Raw genomic sequence first — 26,075 nt, 5'->3', positions numbered from 1 at the left:
CTTGTCTTAAGAGGGCTTGAAGTGTTTGGTTACTTTTCTGTTTGTTGTGAGACCACTGCAGTTAAGCTGAGCTTGCTTAGATTCTGCTGAGTCTCCTAGGTGGTTTGTGGGGTTGGAAGATCATTTCTCTATATATGGACTAAATTTAATAGGTGTTTTATTCAAAAAAGCCAAGCTTTAAATTAAGAAAAGCAGATCTGTGAGCTGAATTACTTTCTTACACACTTAATACCTGCTATTAACAAGAATGGTAAGAAATCATGCTATATCTGGCTTGTCTCATTTTAATCAACCTGTAAGAAACATGAAAAGACAAAACATCTGAGACTTGGTTTTAAACCAAGTGTTCTTCTAAATCTGTAGTTGTTAGAGGGGGTGATAGTCTCTTCAGCACAGCAGTAATTAGCAATCAGTGTATGTATTATGTTCATAAAGTTTGTGTTGATTTTTTTATATTTAAAAAACCCTCTGTCTTCAATGTCCTTGTTTTTGTTACTGAATCTTTTTAAGCGATATATAAGGTACTATATCCAGACAGCCTTTCCAATAAGCCTGTAGCCCAAGAAGAATGTTCTATTTACCCTATAATTTTTTTTAATGAAGCAATCATTTCAGTTGCTTCAGAGCTACTAGGACAGAAGAAACTTGAAATCTTGCTATGGTGATTATTCTTCCACAGCTGTTTCAAAACTGTGCCTTGTAAAGCAATATAATCTGCAAACAAGCCACAAAATGCAGGGGTAGCAGTTAATTGGGTAGATGGGACTCTGTAACCAAAACCTCCTGTTGGGCTATAAAAGTACAGAGGACAACCACTGGTTGGCTGAATTTGGGTTTCGGTTTCATTTATTGCTGTAGAACAGTACTAAGACTCAAGTGAGGTACAAGGACTTTCGTAGTCTATTTTTGTGTGCACTTGTAAAACAAAACATTTTCTGAGATTTATAGGGCTCTTTCCCACCTCAGGGAAGATGTAGAAGTCAAGAAAATGCCCTTGTGATGGCAGATAGTTTATGATGTCAAAGTATTACTCACAGTTCCGTGCCTCATATTTGAGGACCTCCAAAGCTCCTTTTAAATTATACTTTATAGAATTGAAAAGAGAATAGTACCTATTTAACATTCAGAGTAAAATCTTGTTCCAGTCTTGAATATAAAGATGTACTTTTTTATGTCTGAGCCTTACTTGAAAAAATTTGCTATGTTGTGTGTCTCATTGGGGTTCAACTCCTTCCTGGTAATTCTAGCAGATGGACTGCTGTCTATATGTAAGACTCTTGTCTGCCTCCTTGCCTTTTCCATAAAGCTAGCCTATATTCAGGAGAAATCATTTGCATGGGGACCTTGCCTCACCTTTCTAATGCAATATGACACATCTTGTCCTTTTGTTTCTACATTGATTACTCAATATGCTTTCTTCCAGATATTAAGCACATAAAATGAAATGTAACAATCATTCAAAAAAAATCAGTGACATATATCTCACTCATCTATGTTTTCATGGTTACAGAGAAGTAGCTGAAGTCATGTGGGAGCTTTGTTAGTGGAGGCAATCAGAGTTGCCTTTTGGGCATAATCTATTACTGACTTCAAGGAGTGTAGTAATTTGGCTGGGATTCAAGAAACTGCTGATTGACACACAGCCTCTCCATCTGTTGGCCACTGTCTAGTTTATCTCATTATAACTTAATAGAAAGTCAACTATGAATATTTACCAGATTCCTTTGCCTGCTCTCAGGGTCTTTGGTGTTGATTATTCAGACCAGAATATATAATAACATATCAAATCTGAAATGTTAGTGCCTACCCTGGTGGATTGGGTTTTACATGGCCAAGCCTTGCTAGCGGGGGCTGCTTCAAAGGTGGCTTCAGTGAGAAGCTCCTAGAAGCTTCTCCCATGTCTGGCAGAGCCAAAGATGGATGTACTGTGGATCAAGGCTGGGCCAGATAGAAATGGTGGTTATGTCTCTGTGATAACATATCTAAGAAGATGAAAATTTATCATGCAGTTGACTCCTGGCAGGGACCTGCAGACCCGTGGAAAGAGAAGCCCATGCTGGAGCAAGTTTCCTGGTTAGGACTTGTGACCCCATGGGGAACCCATGCCAGAGCAGCCTGTCCTTGAAAGACTGCACTTTGTGGAAGACCCATATGGCAGCAGTTTGAGGGGATCTGTTGCCTGTGGGATGGACTCACAGACTCTTGGAGAGCTGTCTCCCTTTGGAGGGACCCCACAGTGCAGCAGGAAAAGGACTCCTTTCCCTGAACAGTGGGAGAAACTGCCAGTGATGAACTGACCATAACCCCCATTCCTTGTCTCCCTACACCACTGGGAGAGGAAGTAGAGCTGGGAAGGAGAGAGGGGTGGGGAGAAGGTATTTTTATAGGCTATTTTACTTCTCGTTATCCTGCTCTGATTTTGATAGTAATAAGCCTCCTGCATGGACGTGTTTTCATAAGCATCAAAAAATGATAAGGTAAAGAATTGTACTTTAAAACAGCAGCATTCTCTGATAGTTATTTACACCTTAATTAGAAAGCAATGATTACTCCTACAGTATGAACAAATATTAATAATATTTTGGTCTTGCAAGTTCTCAAGTTTAGTTATTTCTGGTCTTTGCAAACTTTTTCTAGCATTTTTGTCAGTATTGCTATCATCAGTAATAGGTGGTGAGAGATCTTGCTGTGTAACTTATTCTTTGTCTCTCAGTACTTCTGCTTGGTTTAGCTCTCAATTGTTGTTTTCCACCCATGAGCTCTGGCAGGCTTCTGGTGAGCATGGGAGACATCTTTCAATAAAAACGGGTCATTGCTTCTGATCTTCTATATTCTTTTTTGCTTTTCCCGTCATTCTTGAGCAATGAGCTTACTCTGTCTTAGCTGTTTGAAATGTCCTGAAAACCTCCTTTATATTCAGAAACAGCAAGGTTAATTAGGTGACCAAGCCAGCTCTCAAACTGCTGGTAGCAAATGAGTATCTGTCCACCCATGAAGAAGGCAAAATGGAGTGACTTTCACCACACAGGCGTTGCAGAGTCTGGCGAGTATTGTATGGCTTTTGCTCTCTTTGACTGGTAGGATGGCTGGAGAGGGGGATGTCCAATTTCACCTTGGTGCTCTTCCTTTGAGCCCCTGTCTCGCTGGGGCTGGAGTTTTTGCTTCATGATGTCTGACCATGAAGCAGGATGTATTGTGTAACATTGCTGCTTCTTTGTGAGGCTCTGCTGTTCTTACTGGGTGAAGATTATGATATGGAGGTTTTTGTTTCAGAATAGATTGGGTAAACATTGTCCTGTTTAAAAAAAAGGATGTTATCTATTTCCCCAGCAAATACCATCTTTTCTGACTGATGCTTTTCTAGATTGTTCTTAACAACTTCAAGTGAGAGAGATGTTTTGATGTCCTGTGCAGAGATAGAGATCTACACTGGATGTTTTAGAGCTAGTGTGTTATTTGTCTTCTGATGGTGATGGTGGTGGTGTGAGTTTGAGTTTGGGCATTTTGGGGGAGTAACATGCTAAGTCAGAATGTGCTTACATTGTGCCTGCTGCCTTGATGAGAAATTAGTGTTTGAGCCCAGATCTGGTTGCATTGAAACAATTTAATTTCCCTGTGTTGCTGGTATTTCATATTCAAGAAATCATTAGATAAGTCAAGACAAGTTTGTGTTCAGTTCTTTATACAATTAAGCTATTTCAAATACATTTGTTTTTTTTGCTGCTTCAGTGATTATTTTTCTCCCCTTCTCTTAATACCTCCTCAAATTTACCAGTGCTAAATTGCCACTTTCTTTTGAAATGTAAAAGCAAGGTCATCTTATAGCTTCAGATAATATTAGTTAAAATATGTCTGTAAAGTGACAGTAAAGAGCTATGCAAAATAGAAGAATTAATGATCAGTGCTCGTGAAGGCTGGATAAAGGGAAATCCATCACAGCTTGAGATCCCTGACAGCAGAATTGATGTCTGACCCTGTTCTATATTTTTGTAATATGTTAATTTTGAAAATCTTCTATTTGTCCACATTTATTGAATTCTTTTATTTTCTGGAGACTGCTTCTCCAGCTTGCCATCCCTGGTTAGTCTAATTAAAGAAATACAAGCTTTTATACCATTCAGCTGTTAGTTCATGGTGTCTGTAAACTGCACCATCACTGTACTAATTTGCAGAAACCTTATGTTTTCCTAGATACCCCTGAAGGCCTGGAGTAACACTTTTTCCTTTTTTTCCCCTCCCTTATTTTTAAATGACAGCTTTTATTATGAAGTACAAATTGACCTGAAAAAAAGGGATCATTGATTTGATGCCATTGGCACTGTTCAGAATTTTGCAAATATGTGAAGAGGTAACATAAAGTTTTCTCAAGGTGTTCCCCACGGACAGTAGTCATAGAGAGCCACAGAAAAATTCTTTGTTAAGGAGTTGGCAAATTAAATACAGGACACTAAGAGACCTCTCTCTCCTTTTATAGTTAGAACAGAAATGCTTGAATCCTACTGTGCCAAAGTCTTACTCTTTCATAGAACATCACATCAAAGTACATTGTACATTTCATTCTTACCAGATTCCTGAATTATATGGATAATATTAGCAGCAAATTCAAAAAGCACTAAGGAGAAACTGCCCTGTTTTCCTTTTTGGAAACAGAAGAAAAATGGAGAAAAAGTTGTTTTGAACAGTATTAAAAATCAAAAATGCGTTTTGAGTAACTTACTGCTTACTGTGATGCTATGATTTTTGACAAAATAATTATAGATAAGATAGAGATGAAAGTACTTTTAATGTTTTGGGGTTTTTTTTTCCATTAAAGTACAGTATTATGTGGAAAATGGAATTTAAATGGGGAACTGTGTTTGTCTAACCTGCTACAAGAGAATCATTTGAGTAAGAGTATCATTGGGCCAAAATACCACTTACTGGTACAGAATTCTCTTCTGGTGTACATCACTTACATTATGTGTTCAAATTACAACAGGATTATATGTACAGGTACTGAAGTCAGTAGTAGTGTCATCTTAAATGTTTCTTCATATTCCTGCTATACTCCATGTCGATGATATTTGTTTTGGTAGGACAAGCCTGTGACAGTACAGTAGGCTACACCTCCTGTTGACTATAAAGGGAATAACTTCCTACATACCTGACTTCCATGAGAAAGCACTGGTTCTCTTGACTCATCTGCATAGATTATCGAGAAGTAAATTTACAGTATATGTAAATAACCATTAAGACATGTAAAGTTTAGTCTTGAGAAGAGTTAAATTTTATATAAGAACCCCCAAGAGAAAGTGAGTTTTACTTAATAGACAAAATTCACAGATTTTTAAATATTTCCAGCTGAAAACTTTCTGTAATTCTCCCTTTTTGTAATAGAGAACCTGGTATTAGATATTATACCCTTTGGATTAAATTACTGGGAAGTGAAATTCATTAATTTGTTAGATATTGTCAAGAGATATGATGTTGCCAAGGATAGAAATATTTAAAAATTTATCTACATTAGGATATGACTTATGACTTTATTTTCTTTGTAGTTATTTGAGCTGCTAGGCCCTGAAGGTTTTGAACTCATAGAGAAACTCCTACAGAACAGATCTCTGATTCTGGAAAGATCTTTGACTTGTCCAAATGATAACAGGTTCCAGGCTCTCCAAGGTAAGTGACTACAAAATTTTTGTTCCAAATCAGATAAAAAGTAGATTTCTAACTGTTCTATTTCCAACAGTAGTACTGTCCATGTGTAATTTAAAAACAAACAAAAAAATCCCAGGAGACAATGGAGGAATGTATTTCTGGGCTTAAGCAAAGAAAGTCTGATTATACAGAAGAAACAAATATAGATTGCATATATTTATTTCGTTTTTAACTGCCTGTGGGCATGTGCAAATTTTGAATGTATTAACAGTTGCACTTTTCCTGTTTTAATGGATTACTCTGGAAATAATCTGATCTTCTATTATTCCTCATTTGCTTTCCTGCTTCCTCTCTACTTTGTACTATCATCTAATGTAGGCCTTGGGGAAGAAAAGCACAGTTACAACCACTTCTGAAAATAATAGAGTCAAACTTAAGCATGAATAAGCGAGAGGGTGAAAAAAAGGAATTCAGGTTTTGTACTGTCATTTTTGCTTTTATAAGTTAATATGTCTGCACCAAGTAATTATTTTAAAATAAGTTTTACAGATCATTGGTTTAAAACAAGTCTTATAAATTTCTTCTCTGACAAAAATAAATCTGATAGCATATGGGTTGTGACTTGGGATAAATCTTACATGGACATAGCACCATGCAGCCCACTGCGTGTTCGCAGCATATGGAGTTGGAAAAATGTGAATAGAGCCAGTAATGGTGGACTTATGTAACTCCAAAATAATTTTAAAATGCAACTGACCCCTTTTAATGTTTGTCTTCAATGAAACATTACATAAGCAAGTGTTCAGAAGTTCATCTCTTGCTGTGCTAATGGTTAGTCTAAACTCATCAGAACAACTGTTAATTTTACCTTTCATGATTTCAAAGATGATTGTCTTGCTGTATGACAAGGCTTTCTGTCCTGATAGTTTTCCTTTCTTAGGTCATGAAATAAAAAATTAAAATACATTCAGTATAAGTTGAATTAATACATTTTTCTCCTGTGTACAGAGTTTAGTTACAGGAGTATTTTCTTCTCACTTAGCAGAATTAGTATTTTGGAAGCTTTTATGAAATTACCCTTCATTATGCCATCAGTAAAATCTATCACAGTAATTTCTGCTAGAATGTGGAGGAAGAATATTTTCAATGTTATGTTTTTCAGACAATTGAAAAGCGTTAACTGATTTAATGCTTTTTTTCACTGATGAGAGAATCCTTTCTTTAACTATGGTAAAAAAGTCAGTGATATTAAGGGTATTTTCTCTGAGACTGAAGATGCTCTTGGCCCTGAGTTCAGTATTTTAATTTTAATAAGGTTTTATTCTTTTTAAGTTGATCAAAATGGTATTTCTAATGGGGAAGTCTTATCTTTCCAAAATTTCACTTGGGGAAGAGACTAATTTCTGTCTGCAGAAATTTAATCAATTTTGAGTCATTTGTGCCTTTAAAAAATTAGCACAAGTCAAGAAACTGTACATGTGCTGCTTTTTTGTACCATGCTGTGTTATTTGACTATTTCTTATGTAATTTACTTTCATGACAGTAAAGGTGATTGTTGTGTTTATCAGACAAATCACGTAACATTTCTTTGCCCTGGTGTGTTCAGTCTGAATTAAATTTGGTCAGGAAATTGTGTCCGTTGTTGTCCCCTTTTAATACGAGAGAGAGAGAGAGAGAGTTAAAAGCTGCAGACAATATGGTGTTAATGTGGACATTATGACAGTTTATTAGAATTTTTTCAATGCTCTTCAACGAGTTATTGTTGCCTTATCCAGTATGCATGCTGTAAGATGTAGGAGTTTCACTGTTGCTGTAGGTGAAAACTAAGCAGCACAAATTGTTCAAAATGTCAGTCAAGTGGGTTTATTTGATGAAAAAAGGTTTTCAAGTTTTTCGCTTCAGAGTTTGGCTGCAGAAGTTCATAAGAAACCTAAGTAAGTATTTAATATGCAGTCAAACCTATATGAACTAATAATGTTTGCAGAAATTTGAAAAATGACATTTAAAACCACCAAGATTGTTAAAATGAAAACAAAATAAATCTCTCCCAGCCTGTTGTATATGAAAGACTTGGCTGTGTCTTCAGTTTTAGCCAGTACTCATCTCAGAAAGGTGAATGTAACTGAGCTTTTTGGGTCCCCTGCTCCCCTGGATTTATTGTTTACTGTAATTGTTCTGTGGTTCTGATTCTTCTTCATAATCCTGCTGCTTATTGATGTAAAAGAAAGGACTCCTTGTGATTGTATAGAGTAGGATAGATTTCCTCACTTGTTCAGGGAAATTGCATTGTGTGTATGCTTTCAATGCAGTCATGTTATCTAGTTTATATACACTAATTGTTATGTGAAGAGGCTGTTTAAAAAAAACCCACCCTGTTTAATCTGTTGTCACGCCATCCTGCTTATCAGCGCATGTATGTAAGAGCAGTGATAAGAGGCAAAGTGGCATTTCCACTGTAGATGAAGTTTCAAATACAGAAAACAAAAAATGTCCTTCCTTTTGCTGCTAGTCCATCCCCTTGCTTTGGGATTAAGTGTATTTTAGATGTCCTGCCTTTGGGACATGACCTGGTTGTACTTGTAGATGTCTTGAGCCAACTGCTGCATAGTCTACATAAAGTTAAACTATTCTTAAACACACAATACACTCACACATGCACACACAAACCCTCCAAAACAAGCATGAAGCCCCCCAAACCTTTAGAACAAAACTGGGGGGAAAAGATGGAATCCAGTACTTATGGAGATGCATCTCTGTTATCATATTGCAGAACAGTGCAAGAAGTTTATAGGAGAAAATGCTAAACCAAATTATGGTTGTCAAGTCACAATTCAGTCTGAACAAGAAAAGTTGTTAATGAAGCAATATCGTCGGGAAGAAAAAAGAAATGCCAGAAAAGAAAAACAAGCTGTGGAAGATGGAGAAGGTTCTGGAGAAGGACAAATGTCCTTTGATCCCAAAGAGCTGCGGATGCAAAGGTAATAAATCCCAAAAGTTGAGAAATGCTTCTATTGTAATTGCTACTTCAACATATCATAACAGTTTATTTTCTTTTAGCTTGCTTTGGTGATAAGGTGATTCTGACTTCAAGACACGTTTTATTACAAGCGTAGAATTTTTTTTAATATGAAAACCTAATTTTCAGGAAAGAAAGCAGTGATTTGCTTAATGAGAATCTTCTTGATCTCATCTCTGTGGGCTGGAATTGCAGATTAGTGGGGTAGGCTATCTTTCTTAGTTCCTGTATGCACACTGCTTGCTTAGGATTTATGAAGTCTGTACTAAATCTATCAGAACTATCTTTCTTTTTCTCTCTCAAGATTAATGGGTACTATTTTCCCAGTTGACAGCTAGAAGGTAGTGGGAGGAGTAGAGGAGGGAGAGAATAAGGAGCAAATAAGCTGTTGTATTTTGTATTGAGAAAAATATAGTGAGACTGGTATCTAACTGTGAAATCATGTTGCTGTGTTGCTTAAAAAGAGTCAAAACTACTTTTAGGAAAGCCTTGCATTTGTTGGATTGCATTTCTGAATTTTACCTAAACTGTATGTTTTAAGGTTTTGGTCTAACTAGTGCCAGAGAATAATACTGTAATTTTTTTTAAATTTCATTTCCTCAAATCTTGCTCTGACTTTAATATACCGTGCTCGGTTTTTGTGATGGCAGCCTGAAATGGGCAGAATTCCTGCAGGTATTTTTCTGCCCACAGAGAACTAGCGCTTCTGAATGCTCGAAGTATGCCAGTCCTAGGTAGACAGAGAGAGATGAGCGTCGAAAAAATTCATTATCCACATGTCTATGATTCCCGAGCTGAAGCTATGAAAACATCAGCATTCATTGGGGGTGCAAAGGTAGGTTGGTGCATGACCCTTCTTGAACAGTACATCCTTCCCCATGAGTAATGTGCAGCAGGGTTCCCTTTGTTTCCTTAGTCTCCTCCTTCTGGAATCCAACGTATGAAGCAGTGCTTCTTTGCAGAGAGTTTCAAACGCTTTGATATATTTTATTTTTATTTCGACGCTGGAAGAAATAATATAATTTTCAACTGATGTATTTGCTTTTATTTCTAGGGTCATTTTAATTCTTAAGATATTCTTTTTCTTTCTTTTGGATACCTTTGAATTGACTTTAACAAAATAAATGCTTTATGAAATTCTAGACCTAATGGATTCTGAAATTTAATAAAACAGAATTATCTTTTTTGGGGTTTTGGGACTATTTTCTGAGTAGTAAAACTGATTATTTTCCATTTGGGGGGTTCAGTTCTATCTACAAAAAGGATAAGTGAGATTTGCTTTTGGTTTGGATCCATTTTTTGGAGGAAAGTGATAAAGCATTGTTCAAAGTGAGTTATTCATAATGACACTTTCTGTTTTCATACTTTTAATTAATTTTCCTGTAATACACTTTCAGGTGTTCTTACCAGAGTCAGTTCAGCGAGAAAATAATAAAATGTATGAAGAGGTGAAGATCCCCCATAGTGAACCAATGCCTATTGGTATTGAAGAGAAAATTGTTTATATTAAAGACTTAGATGAGGTGAGTATACCATTTCAAAGACATTAAATTGGTTTTTACTTTGCATTACCAAAATTTAACTGGAAATATTGCCAGTTTTTCCAGTGATATGTGATAGGTAAATGCAGGCAGTTAATTTCTTCACTGCTAATTTGAAGAATATTTATTGGGGAACATAGTTCAGTGGTACAATCCCTTTCATGTTGAGTCAGATTCAAGGAATTGTTCATGAGTTGCAGTTCTCCATTCCTTTGGCATTACATTTTCAGTTATTTATGGTTTTGAGCTGTGATCTGAATCAATGAAATGAAAGTATTACAGTGGTTCTGTTCTCTTCTGAAGATCACAGGAGAAAGTGAGCCTGAGCTTCTGTACCTTGACCTGTACAGGTTGGCTTCTGACTACACAGCACTATTCTGCACCAGCCTTACTGTCTGATGCAGTTCAGGGGTGTTGAATATGGTGTTATGGACTGTGTGGGGTGCAAAGTCATCTCAAAATGTGCTTTGATGATAGAAAGTAAAGAGCAGAGAGGAAAAAAGAGGATAAAACAAATGTTAATATTTCAACTTTTACCGATTTAAAATGGTGAAAAAGCTGAGGTAAGGGAAGTAAATTTCTTGTTTGTTATTTACAGTCTAGAACTTGCAGTACTCCATCACAGGTAACTTTTTACTCCTTGTTGTATATGTCAAATCTATTGAAAAGGGGAAGATTTGGTATTGATTTGAACAGAGATGTAAAAAGCAAGCTCTGTGTACAGAGAAGGTTTTATGTCTCTTAGTTCTGCAGCATATAAGTGGATACATTTTTCCACCTTTTTCTCTCTGGGAAAGCAGGAAATGAGAATAAATGCAAGGCACTTTATTGGGATTCTGAATAAAGATTTAACTCTTTGAAAACAGAAGGCAGTTTTAGAATCTGAATCTATTCTTTTTGCTTAGGTGACAGTGCTGTGTTTATGAATTGACTGACAGCCCTTAACAAGATTGAAAAATACAGAAACTGCAGCTATTGTCATTTTATATGACAGTATTCAGCATGACAGCTTTCTGCAATAAAATGTCTTTTTCCTAAGTTAAATAATACCTACTAATCTGTAAACTTTTTGGAAGAAGTACCAATATTTCAAAAGGCAGTAAGTGGTTCCAGAAAAAATATCGTTCAGACAGAAAAATACCTATCTAAAATGAATAGTTTTGAATATTAGTATTCATATTTGAATATTAGTATTAATATTTGAATAAAACCAGTTTGTTGGTTTTTGCACATGTAATATTTAAAATAAATGTTAAAAAATACATCAGTTATACAAATTTAATCAGTAATTGTCTCTTGCAGATTGTGTATCATCAAGAGGTCTGCTTTTCAGTTTTACAGTGAAATTTTGAAACAGAAACCATCTTCTTCAGAACTTTATTCTTTGATATGATTCTTATTACATGAAATCAAATAGAAGTGTCAACAACAAAACCAGTTTTGATTGTTTGAACGCACATGTATGTAATTCTTGCTCCTAACTTTAGTATTGATTTGAGACAACAGATGTCAATTTCATGAAGTTTGTCCAGCTGAGGACTTCTCAGCTTCTTGATTTCAATAATGATACTTATAGATTTGAAATTTGTGAAATAGAAATTTTTTATCAAGGAGCTAAAAGAGGCTGGAACTCCCAATGAGTAAGTTAAGACATCCTTTGTTAAGATGTATCTTTGTTAGGGCAAAATTATTTTCTTTTTGTTTTCTCTGCACGACTGTTTTAAATCTCTAAGCTCAGAAACATCTTGGTTGGTGTTTCAAATTTTTGCCAATTAACTGGAGTCAGTTTAGAGAGCATGAAGATTTTCTGTCAATATGTTTTATTTTGGATTAAGTAGTGTAAGCAAAAGCAGAAAAATAATGATTTTCAGGTGTTTCCTAGCATGTATAGGTGCTCATTAAATAGCTCTATTGTATCTCTGTATGGATATTTTTGCAGAATTATCTAAAATTTGAGTAGGTGGTCAAGGAGTAGAGATGACAGTAAATATAACTAGATAATTCATGACTAGGAACTTCTAAAGACATCCTGAGGAAGTTGACAGTTCTGCTGCTGTTGACTACTATGAGGTGCCATTAGTGGTAGAGTTTTGATGTAAGACATTTAGTCCAGACATAAAAGTACTCAGCCTGTTTAACAAGTCAATATACATGCAACTCATAATCCCCAGGGGGAAAAAGGCACAGAACAACCAAGCCATTTATTGTTGCTGGGCTTTTGAGTACTATGTATTGAGCTTTATAAGCACTTGCTATTCTCTGAGGAGATCTTGATGGTATTAAAAATTATAAATATTCTTCTTCCCTTTCTTTTTAGTCTGCATGTTTTCATTTGCACAAAAATAAGTTTAAGAACTCTCTATCTGTTTCTCATGATCTATGTGATTTTGATCACATGGTCAGCAGGAGAGTATTTGTGCAACATTTATTGCAGCATACACCATTGCATTTCAGCTTTGAAACTCCTAAGGTCAGAACTGAGTTCATAAGGAGTTCATTTATATTTTGAACTGTTGGTCAGAAGTTCAAGCTCTGCATCATATAAGTTGGAAGTAATCTTGCATTTAAAATTATTTAAAGTATTAGTTAAGATTAGTTTAGATTTTCTTACTTCCTGTAGACACAAGTTGAGAAGAGATGAGAGAAATGTATTCCTCTAGACACTAATTCTAACAAACCACATTTTAAACATATATATACTTCCTTTTTTAATAGTTTCTTATGTGAAAGCATAAGGCAAAATGGCAAAACCTCTACAAACCAACACCAAAGGCAGCAGCAATGCCTTAGACCAGGACAGATATTAACACAGGGTTCTTTTCTATAGGATTGGCAGTGTAGCCAGGGTGCATCTGCCACTGCACTCCACAGTGAAGAAATAACACATTTAAGCTAGTTTTAGTACTATATTATCTGAAATCTTATGGATGGTATTTTCAAGGTAAGTATTTAGTTTAGTGAGGGCCTCCTTGCAAAGGGTCAGAGTTTTCCTAAAAGGTTTATGACTTCATGATTAGTGAAATAACTGCCTGAAAGAATGCAGGTGCTAAGATGAAACTCAAATAAACTGATAAAGGTCCAGATTTTTACAGCTACCATTCCTACTTAATCCCATTATGCACTGCAAATATGAGACCTGGAGTGACCAACCCTGCACAATTTGGCAGCCATAAAAACATTCCATAGCATGTCATAAACAGCTGGCTTCAGCACTCTCCCACTTTCTGTGGTGTTCCTTTTTCAGCTTTGCCTCCTACCTTTCTCCATTGTGATCTGAACTGCTGTGTCACTTCCCCCAACAATCTCACTCCACCTGTGTTGTCTCCTTTGGTTTGCTTCCTACCTGTGTTGGGTTGGGAGCAGGAGCTGGTGGCACAGAGGGAGCTGTGCTGCTGTTCAGGAATGTTGCTGGTGCTCAGAGGTGGAAGGGTGCACTGTGTGCCGTGGAAGGAGTTGCAAAGGGCTCTTACAGAAAGGCCACAAATCCCACCCCCAGCCCCCTTTGTGAATATCTGTTTTTCTTGACATTTATTATTTCTCAGAGAGCTGTGGTTTTACCACTGTTCAAGCACAGGTGGTTCCTAAGTAGCTGCTTGGTCACACCAGTTTAATCTAAAGTATTATGATTCTACTGTTAGTACAAGTGATGTGCCAGCTACGTTGTTTCAATAATGAGAATTGTAAAAATTGGGGAAACACAAGCTTTATTATCTTTATTATCTTTGCTCAGTTGACATGCAGCTTGACCATTAGTGAAATATATTTTTTGTATTTATTATAAAGGTGGTTTTGTGCCAGGCTTTTTGCCAAATAAATGTACCTTTAAAGTCATAAAGTTAGGCCAGGGAAAGTTACTCTTCAAGATTGTGAAAACAAGTTTTATCAAAAAAATTGCTGATTGTGAAAAATTACTTCAGCTTTTTACCTAAAGTGGGCGTTCAGGGTAGGATTTATTTCTTTTCTTCATGTTATTTCCATTTCCTTTTACTAGCACTGCTTAATGATCTAAAGAAAGGTATTTTTTTTCTGTCTGCATTATGTGAAGGAATTATTACAAAATCAATATGCTCTCTTTTCCTGTAATGTTTTCTTGTTTTTAGAATTGTACAAGGTAAGTCTACTGAATTAAAGTATGTGTGTTTTTGGATAAATTACATTTTTCACATCCAGAATATTGGATCATTAATTCCAAAGTTGATCTTAGTGCATATTTCAGTTGCTTATTTTCCAAACAGCAATTGATGGTTGAACCGTTTGGAATAATTTAAAAAAATATTTTGCACTTATTGAAATCTTGTCATTTATCCAATGAATTATACTCAGAAATTGCTCTGAGGAGAGTTTAAAAGTTCTGTAATCATTAGCCCCAACTTAAGACAAGAAAAACCATGTATGTCAAGGTACAATTGCTTTCATGGGTGGTAGTGCATATTAGGGATTGCACTCGGTCTTCATATTTCAGAGATGGGGTGCCCAAAGGGGGTTGAATATGTGCAATACCAGGTGAACAAAAATATTGGAGTTAAGATTCAACACTGATGATGATCTTAAAGCCTACAAGTTCTGGCTTAACTTTCTTCAATATGTGAGTTCATGGTATTTTCTCATTTTTTTAGAATTTTAGATACTATATGTAAAATTTCTGCATCAAATTGTTTGATTATTTCACTTACTCTTAAGTGAAGCTTTTAGGCATTGTTTCATTAAAATTCTAGAAATAAATATTATTGCTTTTTGGCTTAAAGCAAGCAAAAATCTGTGCTTCATGCTGAACCAGCAGTTTATTGTCCATCTTGTACAAAATTATCATATTTTCCATTAAGAAAATTCTGTTTCTTAGTAGAAACAGTTTATTAACTCTTCATCAAAAAGATCTGTTGCTATGATGTGCAAGCTGTAAAGTGGTGTTCTGATTTTAAAATTACCTGTAATCTCAGGTTGCAGAAGTGCAAACGCGCTCTGTGACTTGCTACTGATTCACCTTTGAAAGACACTTGCTATGCTTGAATATAATTCATTGAATGTAGTATTTTTAAACATGTGCCTTACTTGACTGCAGCTTTCACTGCAGATAGATGTGACTATATGATTTCCTGAATGCTAAGTTCTTTTGTCTTTCAGCAATGAAGAACATCTTCCCATTATGATAAATCAAAAAGTATTTTGAAAAAAAAAAAAGTCTTACTTTATTGATATAGCTTTTAATACTAGAAATGGTACTATAACATTTTTCAGGATTCATAAAACCTTTCTACTATTCTAATATGCCTTTGACAGTAAGATGAGTTTTTTTGTGCAATAGGATCACTGATTTTAACAAGTGCCAGATCACTAACCTTATTTTGTGTAACACCTTTAAAACAAAAAAAGATATTTAAATAGTTTAGAGGAAAAAACCTGATATGGTCATGTCAAATTGATCTGATACTGTATTTGAAATACAGGTACATTGCAGGGATAGCAAGGCTTTGTGCATGTTATAGTACAACTTTGAATTAATTGCATAATGAAATGTGGAAGTCTGGGCTCCTTGATTTAACAGGACAAGTGGATGTCTCAGCTTCAGTGAGGCAGAGTTCTTAGGAGCACAGCTTGGGAGTATCAGCAGTTATGACCACTCTCCAATAACCAGGAGTTTGACAAGTTGAAAACTTAACACCAATGGAGAAGATTAGTAATGAAGTAGGTAGATATAAAGGAATAAATATGTGATTAACAAATACTTTACCGGTGGATAATTTTGTCCAATAATTTGAGATTATTGTTTCAAACATAGTTCCACCTATGTCTACTTTCTCCTAACAGGAGAATCTTTTATTTTTATCTGGAGTCTGTATCAAAATATATAAAGCAGGTTTCCTAGAATATCAGAATAAGAGCTTGAGCTAGTGCTGAAACAAGAGAGAAAAGAATGAACTGTCTCAAAAGAGCTGAACTGACCATAAAGATCTTCTCTTTTAAAATAATGATAGTAAAAGGCCAAAAAAATTAGTTTTATATTTTTCATAGTTATTGTTTTAAAATCATATTTTGAAATGCTTGTCGGTAAGGACTGTGATTTTGTAGTAGTTTGCCTTTAGAATTTGAAAACTGTGATTTTGACTCACCAAAAAGCTGTTTGGTACTATTACAGTCTTTGAGAGGACCTATCTCTTAATGCAGGATAAGAAATTGAAACTATTTTCTCTGAAGCATCTCCATGTTTGGCAGGTGTGACTTCTCTGGAGTCTGTCATCCATTCTTAGTCCAACATTATCACAGACTTAAAAAAAGACAGTAATATATACATTTTACATAGTTAAAAATATTGTTTTAAACTACATCTATATATATAAAACACATATGTACAACATGTATATGGGGTATGTGTATATAAATATTTCCCATTAAGAGTTGGTTATTAAAGTATCAGAGGCTTTTAAATAGACCACTATTTTATATGTCTTTCTCTATGCCTCCCTCAGCTTGCCAGATTTCTACTATTTTATTTTTAAGAAAGATCTGTATGCAAAGGAGATAGTCAAGCCAATCTCTGTTGTTATAAGAGATGTATGTAGGATGCAAAAAAAAATAGGGAATGATGAATAATTGGAGGTAGATGAGAACTGAAGCATGATCTGATGTCAGATTCTATGAAAAGCAAAAGATGGCTTTCACTGAGCAGCAGCCTGCACTTACTGGAACAATATGTGTCTGTCCACCATTGTGGAAGTAATAAACAGTTCACCTCTTTTGGGATAGGGAGGAATGAAGGTAAAGGAAGCAAGTATGTCACGTCTCACATAAGTTTTGGAAGTAGGCATTATATAATTGATCAGATGTAAGCCTGTATTTGCTCAAACTACATCCTTCTTGGCCTATTTATATGATGTGGCTTTTATTTTTGGTATGATGATGTGGATCAAATCACTGTAATGTGGCCATTTTAAAACAGACTATATTTATACAAACTGGAAGGATTTTCACCAGAAAAGTAAAATGAAATCAGGCTTTTATTATTGTCCCATAAGAATGGGGATTATAGATACTTTCTTATCATTTCGGTTTACCACCATTACAGAAGAAATTGATAGATAACCACTTGCACCCACAAGTCTTTCCAGATTGTACAATATGTCTGATTTAAAAAAGCAACCAGCATAGCAGTTAGCAGTGTAACTCTATTTTTCTTATTCCAAAATAGCGTTCTCTTTCTACTTCTGCCATAAACCTGTCATTTGGTAGACTGACAGCAGATTTATTTGCTTTGGTTTGACACTGGGCAAGTTGGATCTTTTTAAAATCAGACTGAATGAAGATTTCCTTTGCAGCATGTGCTGTCTTAGCTTATCTACACAAATTGTTCAGAAGACTTTTCAGTGTAAGACTTTTTTTTTTTTTTGGCCAATAGGCTTCTCCTTGTTTTCAGCTGTAATATAATGCCCTTACCTACCTTGTAGTGTCCTGAAATGGAATGCTTAAAATATGATCTGATCATTTGTTCTTTCAGTTGCATTTGTCCTAGTCTCATGTGCACTTTAGTTCAAGACCTTTTGTAATCTTGTGCTTTTAATTCTTTTAAGATTACCAAGGCATTTATCTTTTTTCTTTAAAAATCAGGTTGCAGGTGCTGTTAGGATATAGTAGATTGTATAATGCTGAGTGAATTGACCACCAAACCACAGCTGCGATGCAAAGAATAAATTTATTTCATTACCTCGCCAGCAAGGCTGGATGGCAGAGACACACAGAGACACCAGCTCCCTCAGGCTTAGCTCATCCCAGCAGGCAGAGCCACCCAGGGACACAGGCTCCCTTAGGCCTAGCTCATCCTAATGGACAGAGGGGCAAGGGGGAGGTAGCAGCCCCACTACCAAACCCAGTTTATCACAGGGCTTCCCACATTGGAGTTTATCACAAGGCTGTGCCTTTATGATCTCTCTCAAAGCAGGGGGCTCAAGCATGTTTGTGAGAGGTCTGTGGGAATGTGTTATCTCAACACAGGAATATTCTCAGAATACTTCAAAACAGGCAGAGGATGAACAACACTAGGCACAATAAATGGAGTTCTCCCACACCAAGATTCTTAGCAGTCCCAGCCACAAAGTCACTTTGAGCAAAACTGTTACATACTTGTCAAATCATCTGGTTTGAACCCTTTTGTCCCAACAAGCACTTTTTTTTTTTGTGTTAGCTTATTTATTTACATACTCACAATAAGACCCTTTTAACATCTTGTAAGTTTGATGGTGTTACATGAACAAACCACATTTAAGACACTGAAGATGCTGAGAGGGGTAAGGATGCTATTGAAAAACTGGTAAATATGCTCTTTGTTGTATGTGTGCTTTTATGTACACTTTTATTTTCAAGGGCTTGATACTAATGACAACAGGCAAAACCCACTAGTAAGTGTAGATAAAGCAAGAAAAAAATCCTTGTGAGTAAAAAATAATGTTTTCAAATGTCCTTTCATTAGTGAGGTTGTAATTGAAACTTTAACAGATCTTCTAATTTAGAGAGACTTTGTTGATTCCATGTACAACCTTTTTTTTAAAGAGCTCTGTAAAATCTGGCATTATCTCTTCTTGGGCAGAGAAGTTCAAAAAGAAGAGCAATTAACTGATAATATGGGTCAAAGTCTAATAGGGGCATCTGTACTGGTGAATACAGAGAACTGCATTTATTTTAGTCTGTTCTTTAAACTAGCATGGCTGTGTATAATACACAAAGCAAAAAATTGCTTTAAAATATTTATTAGATACTGTCTTGTAAGAGTTTCATATATTACTGTAGTTGTTTAGGTCGCTCCTTTTCATGCAAGTAGTAAATATGAATAGGGAAATGGACTTTTTAATATTAACATGAGATAAAATTGACTGCATCTGATTTGAATAAAATGTTAAGCCTGTTTCATTTTCTACACAGCTGCCAAGTGTGTTCATATTGTGTAGTGGTGCCTCTGGAATAGTTGAAAATCTGATGGGAACACTTACAAAGACAAACCAGTAAAGGGCAGCAGCTGCTGAAAAACACTTGCTGAGCTACTGTGGGAGTAGATGCATCTGCCTGTACCTAGAAGTAATCTAGCAAAGTACCTGCTTTTACCTGTCAGGATTTTAATTTGTGTAAAGATTCATCCAGTAAAACTGGTTCTGAATACTTAAATAAAGAAAAAAATAAGGGTGGGGTTTTTTTTGCTTTGTTTTTGTTTGTTTTGTGCAGAAGAGCACCACTTCTGAGCAATTTTCTCATTCTTATAGCTAGTTTAAGTTCTTCTTGTAATAAAATACAAACCCAGTTTTGGCAGTGTAGTGTGCTATTACAGGATACAGCCAGTCTGGAGGAGATTATGCTACCAAAGATGAGGTTTTCAGTTTTTGTTTGGCTTAGTTTGAGAGATGTATCTCAGGGGGGGTTGTGAGAGTATATGTTCTCTTTTTCATTGTAGCATATTTCATTCACTGGTGATGGTAATGCACAAACAAAAAGAAATTTTGCAATCAGAACTAATTAGACAAATTTTCCAAATAGCTTTTAAAACTGTTGTACTTTTTGTCTTTTGGTACTTAAACTTTTATTGTTCCCACATGTTGGTGACCCTATCACACAAGGTCATCATCCCTCACCTATCTTTTATTTTCCTGTGGTAAGAAAACTTCTGTGAACACTGCTAAGTTTAGCTGCAATTCATGAAAACAAAATAGCTGTGTTCTTGTAGAATACTGACTATACTTGTAGTCTTTTCTTGTAAAATTTAGGAAAAAGTCTTCTAATATGTATACTGTAAAACAGGGCTGCCATCTTGCATAGCAAAAGTGTCAATTTAAGTGAAATGGGGAAGAAAATTGAGCTGAAGAATGATTATGACAGCAATAGTTAATCCTCGGGGAATATTCTTCTGTTTGCCATTCTTTCATTTTTACTTGATGTGTTAAAATTATTAGTAATTTCAGCTATAATTACCTTCCAAGGCATTCTGATAGTTTTTCTGGGCTTTGTTAGGTTTTGTAGGAAGAAATAGTTTGTTGTGGTAACATAAGCTAAAGTAAATAATTTGAAAACGTTATTCTGAAGTGCTTCTACATTAACAGATTAAATATTCACTTCTACATGAACATTTAGAACTAATGCCTCTGCATGCATAAAATAGTATTGAATTAATTAGGGGTCATTTAAAAATAAAATACTGAAAGAGATCTGTGCTTCAAAACTATACAGTAATATGAAATGTTCTTAGCCTGCTCTTAAAAAAAGGGTTCCTTGCTTTCAAGGAAGATAATATTGTGGATTGATTTTTGTAGAGTAAACCCAATGACCAGTAAAAATTCAAGAAGCATTTCAGATGGACATGTTCTTACACAGTGCAGCTGCATGTAGCTCAAAAGAAATGCAGCTTTCTGGTTCACAGCATTCTTTTCCCCTTGTACTTAATCACTGTAATATTTGAAATCCAATTATGTCTACCTGGTGACTTTGCAGCTGTTATGGTTTTTTTTTGGCCTCATTAAATGATCATAACAAGTGAAATATTTAAATTGAGAAAGCAACTTTTTAAGTTAATTTTTCATTCTTTAGTCATTGACTCGAATATGGACTTTAGTATAAAGCACATGCAGAAATCTGAAAAGTTTTTAATTAAAACAACTCAAAGTAGTTTCAGTTGTTTTGGTAATTAAGACTGGAGAATGAATAACGTGTTCTGCTGCATCCTGTTTAGGGAATAGCCACTTCTCAGTGGAATTTCACAGCGTGAGTATGGAAGAATGCAGTAGTCTGCTTTACTTTGATAGCATCCCCAAAGGCAGACTTTCAATCTTAGGAGTATTCAGTCTTCATTTAAGGTGAAATACAGGATAGTATCTTAAATTGTAATTCGAATTATACCTAAGACCAAAATTGGTTTTAAGTTTTAAGAAATGTAATCTCAGAGTGAGAATTTTGAAAGCCAAGGGAGGTATATGCTACTTCTTAAACACTGCAATATTTAAAAGATTAACTCTCACTCAAATTATTTTCGACAAGTTGTGGTTTGTCTGATTTTAATGTTGTCTTTAATTAGCATAAATTTCTGTATGCTCCTTAAGAAATGAATCTTTTATCTGAGATGAGGATGGACTGTGTCTTTCAGTGGTAGAAACGGGACTGAGATGGTTCATCAAGGGATTTACTTAGAAATCACCAAATAATTTTAAATATTTTTTAAATATTTTGGGGTAGAGGAGCTATATGACTAGAAGACTGACTTTATAACTGATGGGCTATGTTATTAGTGACATTCTTTCAAAACTGCAACAAGAAGAAAAAGGATAAATTTCTCTTGATATGATGCAGTTGTTACAAAATTCTTCCAACTAGTTCATAAATGGTGATTCACAGAGGAATTCAATTACCAAAAAGTAATTTTTATGTAGTTTCTTAGCATATCATAATCTCTTTACTTGGGAAATGTTAGCTGAAATAATTTTGTATTGGTTAGAAGAAAAGACTTCAGTTCCTATGCTGCATGTTAGTAGCCTAACTTTTTTTTCAGCGATAGCCAGAATGTATGTGGCTACTTTCTCAATGCCTTCGTTGTCTTTCCTTATTATTTGCTGGGTTTCTCCCTTTGCCTTGCAGTGTCTATATTCTTGAAGAACTAGGAAAGGATTTTGTATATTAACTCTTTGATTGCACTTGCTTTTGATTCAGTGTACATCTAATAGTGATGGTTTTTTCCTCTTAGAGATGCACTGTGTTTTCCCAGCGGAATAAATTATGAGAGCAATATGCCATCAACAGAGCCAGGAGTCTCTTTTAGTTGTATTTAAGTATAAGAAATAATGAGAGTGTTCTCTGAATTGGAAAAAGCCCCAACAAAACCTGAAGAATAAACTGTAGCATATGAACATGATCAGTTTCCTTGTTGCTCCATGTAGAAAAGTCAAGGAGATAGTGGAGATAGATCCAGCTCAATACATAGCAGGCCAGGACATCTAAAATGTTTCTTAAAAAATTGTAGATATTTTGAACATAAACTTTAAATGTTTTTTTAAAATGTGTACAGTTTTTTGTGCTTCACTCTCCTATAGTTTTAGCTTTACACAGCATATTTTTTAATTTTATAAGGAAGAAAACCTTTATTTGGTTACATTTAATATGGATGAAATGTGATCAAATTAAGCCCAAATCCTTCTATCCTCATAAGACTTTAACTTCTGAGGTTATTAGGAAATGCCACAACTGTTGCCAATTTTCCTTCAGCTGCATTAGTTCAAGGTAATTTTTGTGTGTAATTCACAAATGGCATCAGAAGGCTCCAAGAGGAGGCTGTGTTCTGATCTCCATTTCATTGCTATAATCTGGAATAATTCTCTTGACATAGGATACTTTTGAGTTTGCAGCAGTGTCACTGAAATGAGAATCTCTCCTGTGTGTCTGTTTGGATGCCAAAACTTATGCACATTTTCTGTAGAAAGAGTTGCTTTTATGGAAAAATCTTTCTGAAACACTTTGTTATCCAATTCCTCAAATCAAATCACCAGAGGGTATAATCACTCTGTCTATAATATTTTGTCATATTATAACTAGGTTGATAAACACAGCACAGTTCTCCCAGTGAGGGGAGGTGATCTCCCAAACCCTTCCAGTTTTTTAACCCAGAGCAGTGAAAGCCTTGTAGTGCCATAGTGGGGTTCTGTCATGTCCTTCAAACTGATTTGGGATATATACATCCAGATGTCTTTGGATTTAATCTATAGAATTGAACCCAAGAATATTTTGCAGTGTTCTCTTTTTAGTACAAGAGTAAGTGGTTGAATAATTCAGAAGTCTGTAGAAAAGGTATGACTGCTGCAGTTGTTTGTATAGTGTTGCTCATCAGTTTATAGAATGGTTTATATAAAATAAAGTTGGTGACAATGTAACTATAGACTTACAAGGATTTTTGTTGAAATTGCTTCAGGCATGTAAACTCTTAGCTGTCATATATGAAGGTAAATATTTTCCCTAAAACCTCTTCATTTTGAATAGATCATTTTTCTTTCTTCAAGAGTGTAGAGGGCAGGACTCATGACAAACAAAACAAACAAACAGAAACAACAACAACAAAAAAATCAAAGAACCAAACAAAACCACAAACACACAAAACCAGAGATAGAGGCTTTTTATTCTTTGACTTGTTTTGGTTTTCACTTGCTCTTTTTTTTCAAGGAGGATTTGTTTCCATAGTTGGTAGGAGAATATTATGCTCCTGAATTTTGCCGCAATTTGTTTTTTAAAGGAACTGTTCTGGACTTCTCTGGATGGAGTCTGGATCTTCTTTAGGGAAAGTTTGTTTCTTGAACAGCACTCACTGTTATGAACTGCCCAGAATTTTGACATTTCTGAGAATTGAGTAATTCAATAAAACTCTCAGTGTTTGGCAAATTTGAAATATAAAAGGTCTCGAGAGGCAATGTTTAATGACAATTTAGAAGCAACATTCCAAAAAAAGCAAGGTTGTAATAATTTTCATAGTTTTTGTGTTATGGTGACTTTGAGCTGGGGTGATCCTTTAATATGGAATGAATATATAACTTTTTTTTCCTCTCAGGATACTTCCTTTTACTCCAGTGACCTCTGTTAGAATCCAAGAGAATTTTGCAGTGTTCATTTTGAGTTTAAAGATCCTAATATAGCTTGAAAGTATGGAAATTCCCCTGGTTTCTGATGGCCACTGCTACTTAAATACTTACTGCATTAACCAGTGAATGTGGTGATAATTTTAAAATAAGGACTCTAAAAGATGATGTTTAATTCCAATTAAGAACATATTTAAAGAAGTCTTATATGGGCTCCTCTGTTCTAAAATATCAGAGTATAATTTTACCCTTGTGGTTCATTATTTCTTGTTTCTAGGAATTCTTCTGATTTCTTAATCTTATGAAAGGACTAGAGCATCTTTTGGGTAAGCAGAGTGTGAGAGAGCTGAAGAGGAGGCTCAGGGGGAATCTGACAAGTGTATAAAAATACCTGATGTGAGAATGATTAACAAAGAGGGAGCCAGACTCTCATCAGTGGTGCCCAGTGGCAGCACCAGAGGAAATGGGCACAAATTAAGACACATGAAATTTCATCTGAACAGAGGAGAGTCATTTTTTTACTGTGAGGTGGTGGAATACTGGTACACTTTGCTGAGAAAGGTTGTGGTGTCTCCATCCTGGCTGATGGTTGAAATGTAGCTGCATAGGTGTAAATGATCCTGCTTTGAGCAGAGGGGCTGAACTGGATGTTTCTAACTTAAATGATTCTGTGATCTGTGGTTACTGCTAACAGTGACCCCAATAGCCCATACCATGCAAGAATTGCTTTCAGTCCTAGGCTAGTCAGGTGTAGCAGGTATGATACGTGTTGAAATAAGCTGCTGGTTTCTGGTGCCCTTTGTTATTTGCATCTGTCTAACGTGTTTTACTCCAAGCTTCCTTTATAGCACATAACTCTTCAGGTACTACGCTCTGGATGAGATATAATTTGTACTTACTTGAAGAAATTGTAATGCTGATTATGGCCCAAAGCCAGTCGTAAGCTCTATTTGGTACGCTTGTATAATTTTCATATCTCTGTGTATGCTACTTGTTCCTGCAAAAATTGTTCCCCTAAGTCCAATGAAATCTCACTGATATGATTTGGTGCTAAATGGAGCAGATCCAAACATCATGCAGTTTTTCTTTTACGTGTTATGAGCCTTTGCTTAAAATGTATATGCACACTTTGAAAGACAACATTTCAGGCTTTGGGGCAGGTAGGAAATTATATTTTCCAATAGTTCTCCTAAGATAATAGAAAAAATAATTTTACTTTTATGCTATTTATATAGTTACATTTTTATTTATTTCTCTTCCTAAATCTCACGAGCTACCACTTTTTCATGGACGTAGCAGAATATGAAAAGTATCATCAGGAGAGGGAAGCTGTGGAAGTCCCTAGGTATAACATCTATGTTTATTTCTGGGTGTACCTTCAGTAACAAAATAGGATTTACACTGGCACAAAAGTGCTTAAGTGTATAGATGCATACTTAGAAAGCAGGGGAGAACAACTGATGATTCATAATTCAGAAGGATAGGGGGAATGTATTTATTAAAATGTGTATGTGTATATACATACATATAAAAGCATGTGTTTGGGTGTGCATATGAGTACATATGCATACGTACGTGTTTTAACCAACAACATTCTAGGGGACAGTGGAGGAGAAGGATGACCTAGAGATTATTTATGTGTCAGAACAAGGAACATCAGAGCTTTGCATCCTGAATTTCATGGCTTTTATGTAAAAAAGCATGGATTAGTCATACTATTACCAGTTAGATCAATTAGCTTTTTTAACTGAAAGTGTAGTAGAACAGCTGACTGCAAAATGGGATTTGTTTCACCTGAGATACATAAGGTACTTTGCATAAAATAGTTCTACATTAAAATTAAGCCAATGAGTAGGGAAAATACTGAAAGCTCAGCCTTGGCTTATGGGTGCAATGGATTATCTCTAAGATAAATGGGTATAATCTTATTACTTTGTTATAATATGACAGAAAAAGTCATCATTACGGAGCATTTCTACAAGGCCTTGGTGATGAATTGCATGACTAAAACTCTATCTTAAGTGCTGATGGTCTGTGCTATTTAGAGCAGATGCTGCCACTACTGTGTTGCTAAAGCAGTTGTGTTTCTGAGCTGAAGCTTGCCTGCAGACTGAACTGTATGGACTCGTTCATTAATATTGCTTTAATCACTTAAACAAATTTATCCTATTTTTAAATTGCTGTCAGAGCACCAACACACAAATATCTTTCTGATGAAATTTCTGGTTTAGAATATCTTGATTAAGTGTAATCTTACTTATTCATAAATGCATTAGTTGTAACAATAAATTCGGTGGGAAA

At 35.4% G+C, this 26,075-nt stretch overlaps 1 protein-coding gene across 1 annotated transcript in view; it reads left to right on the top strand.

The window, feature by feature from the left end:
• The window catches only part of ASCC3 (activating signal cointegrator 1 complex subunit 3), a 250,900-nt gene that overhangs the window by 35,459 nt on the left and 189,366 nt on the right, over positions 1-26,075 (top strand). The window contains exons 5-8 of the mRNA XM_071446475.1: positions 5,538-5,658; positions 8,408-8,615; positions 9,347-9,488; positions 10,051-10,176. Of these exons, the coding sequence (XP_071302576.1) occupies positions 5,538-5,658; positions 8,408-8,615; positions 9,347-9,488; positions 10,051-10,176 (597 nt within the window). The remainder of the gene's footprint in view (positions 1-5,537; positions 5,659-8,407; positions 8,616-9,346; positions 9,489-10,050; positions 10,177-26,075) is intronic.

The sequence above is a fragment of the Agelaius tricolor genome, unplaced genomic scaffold (assembly GCF_023055355.1).
Source record: "Agelaius tricolor isolate 1412-34295 unplaced genomic scaffold, bAgeTri1.0.p SCAF_1, whole genome shotgun sequence".
Classification (NCBI taxonomy): domain Eukaryota; kingdom Metazoa; phylum Chordata; class Aves; order Passeriformes; family Icteridae; genus Agelaius; species Agelaius tricolor.
The sequence above is the reverse complement of the archived record's forward strand: the minus strand, read 5'-3'. Positions and strand labels throughout refer to the sequence as shown.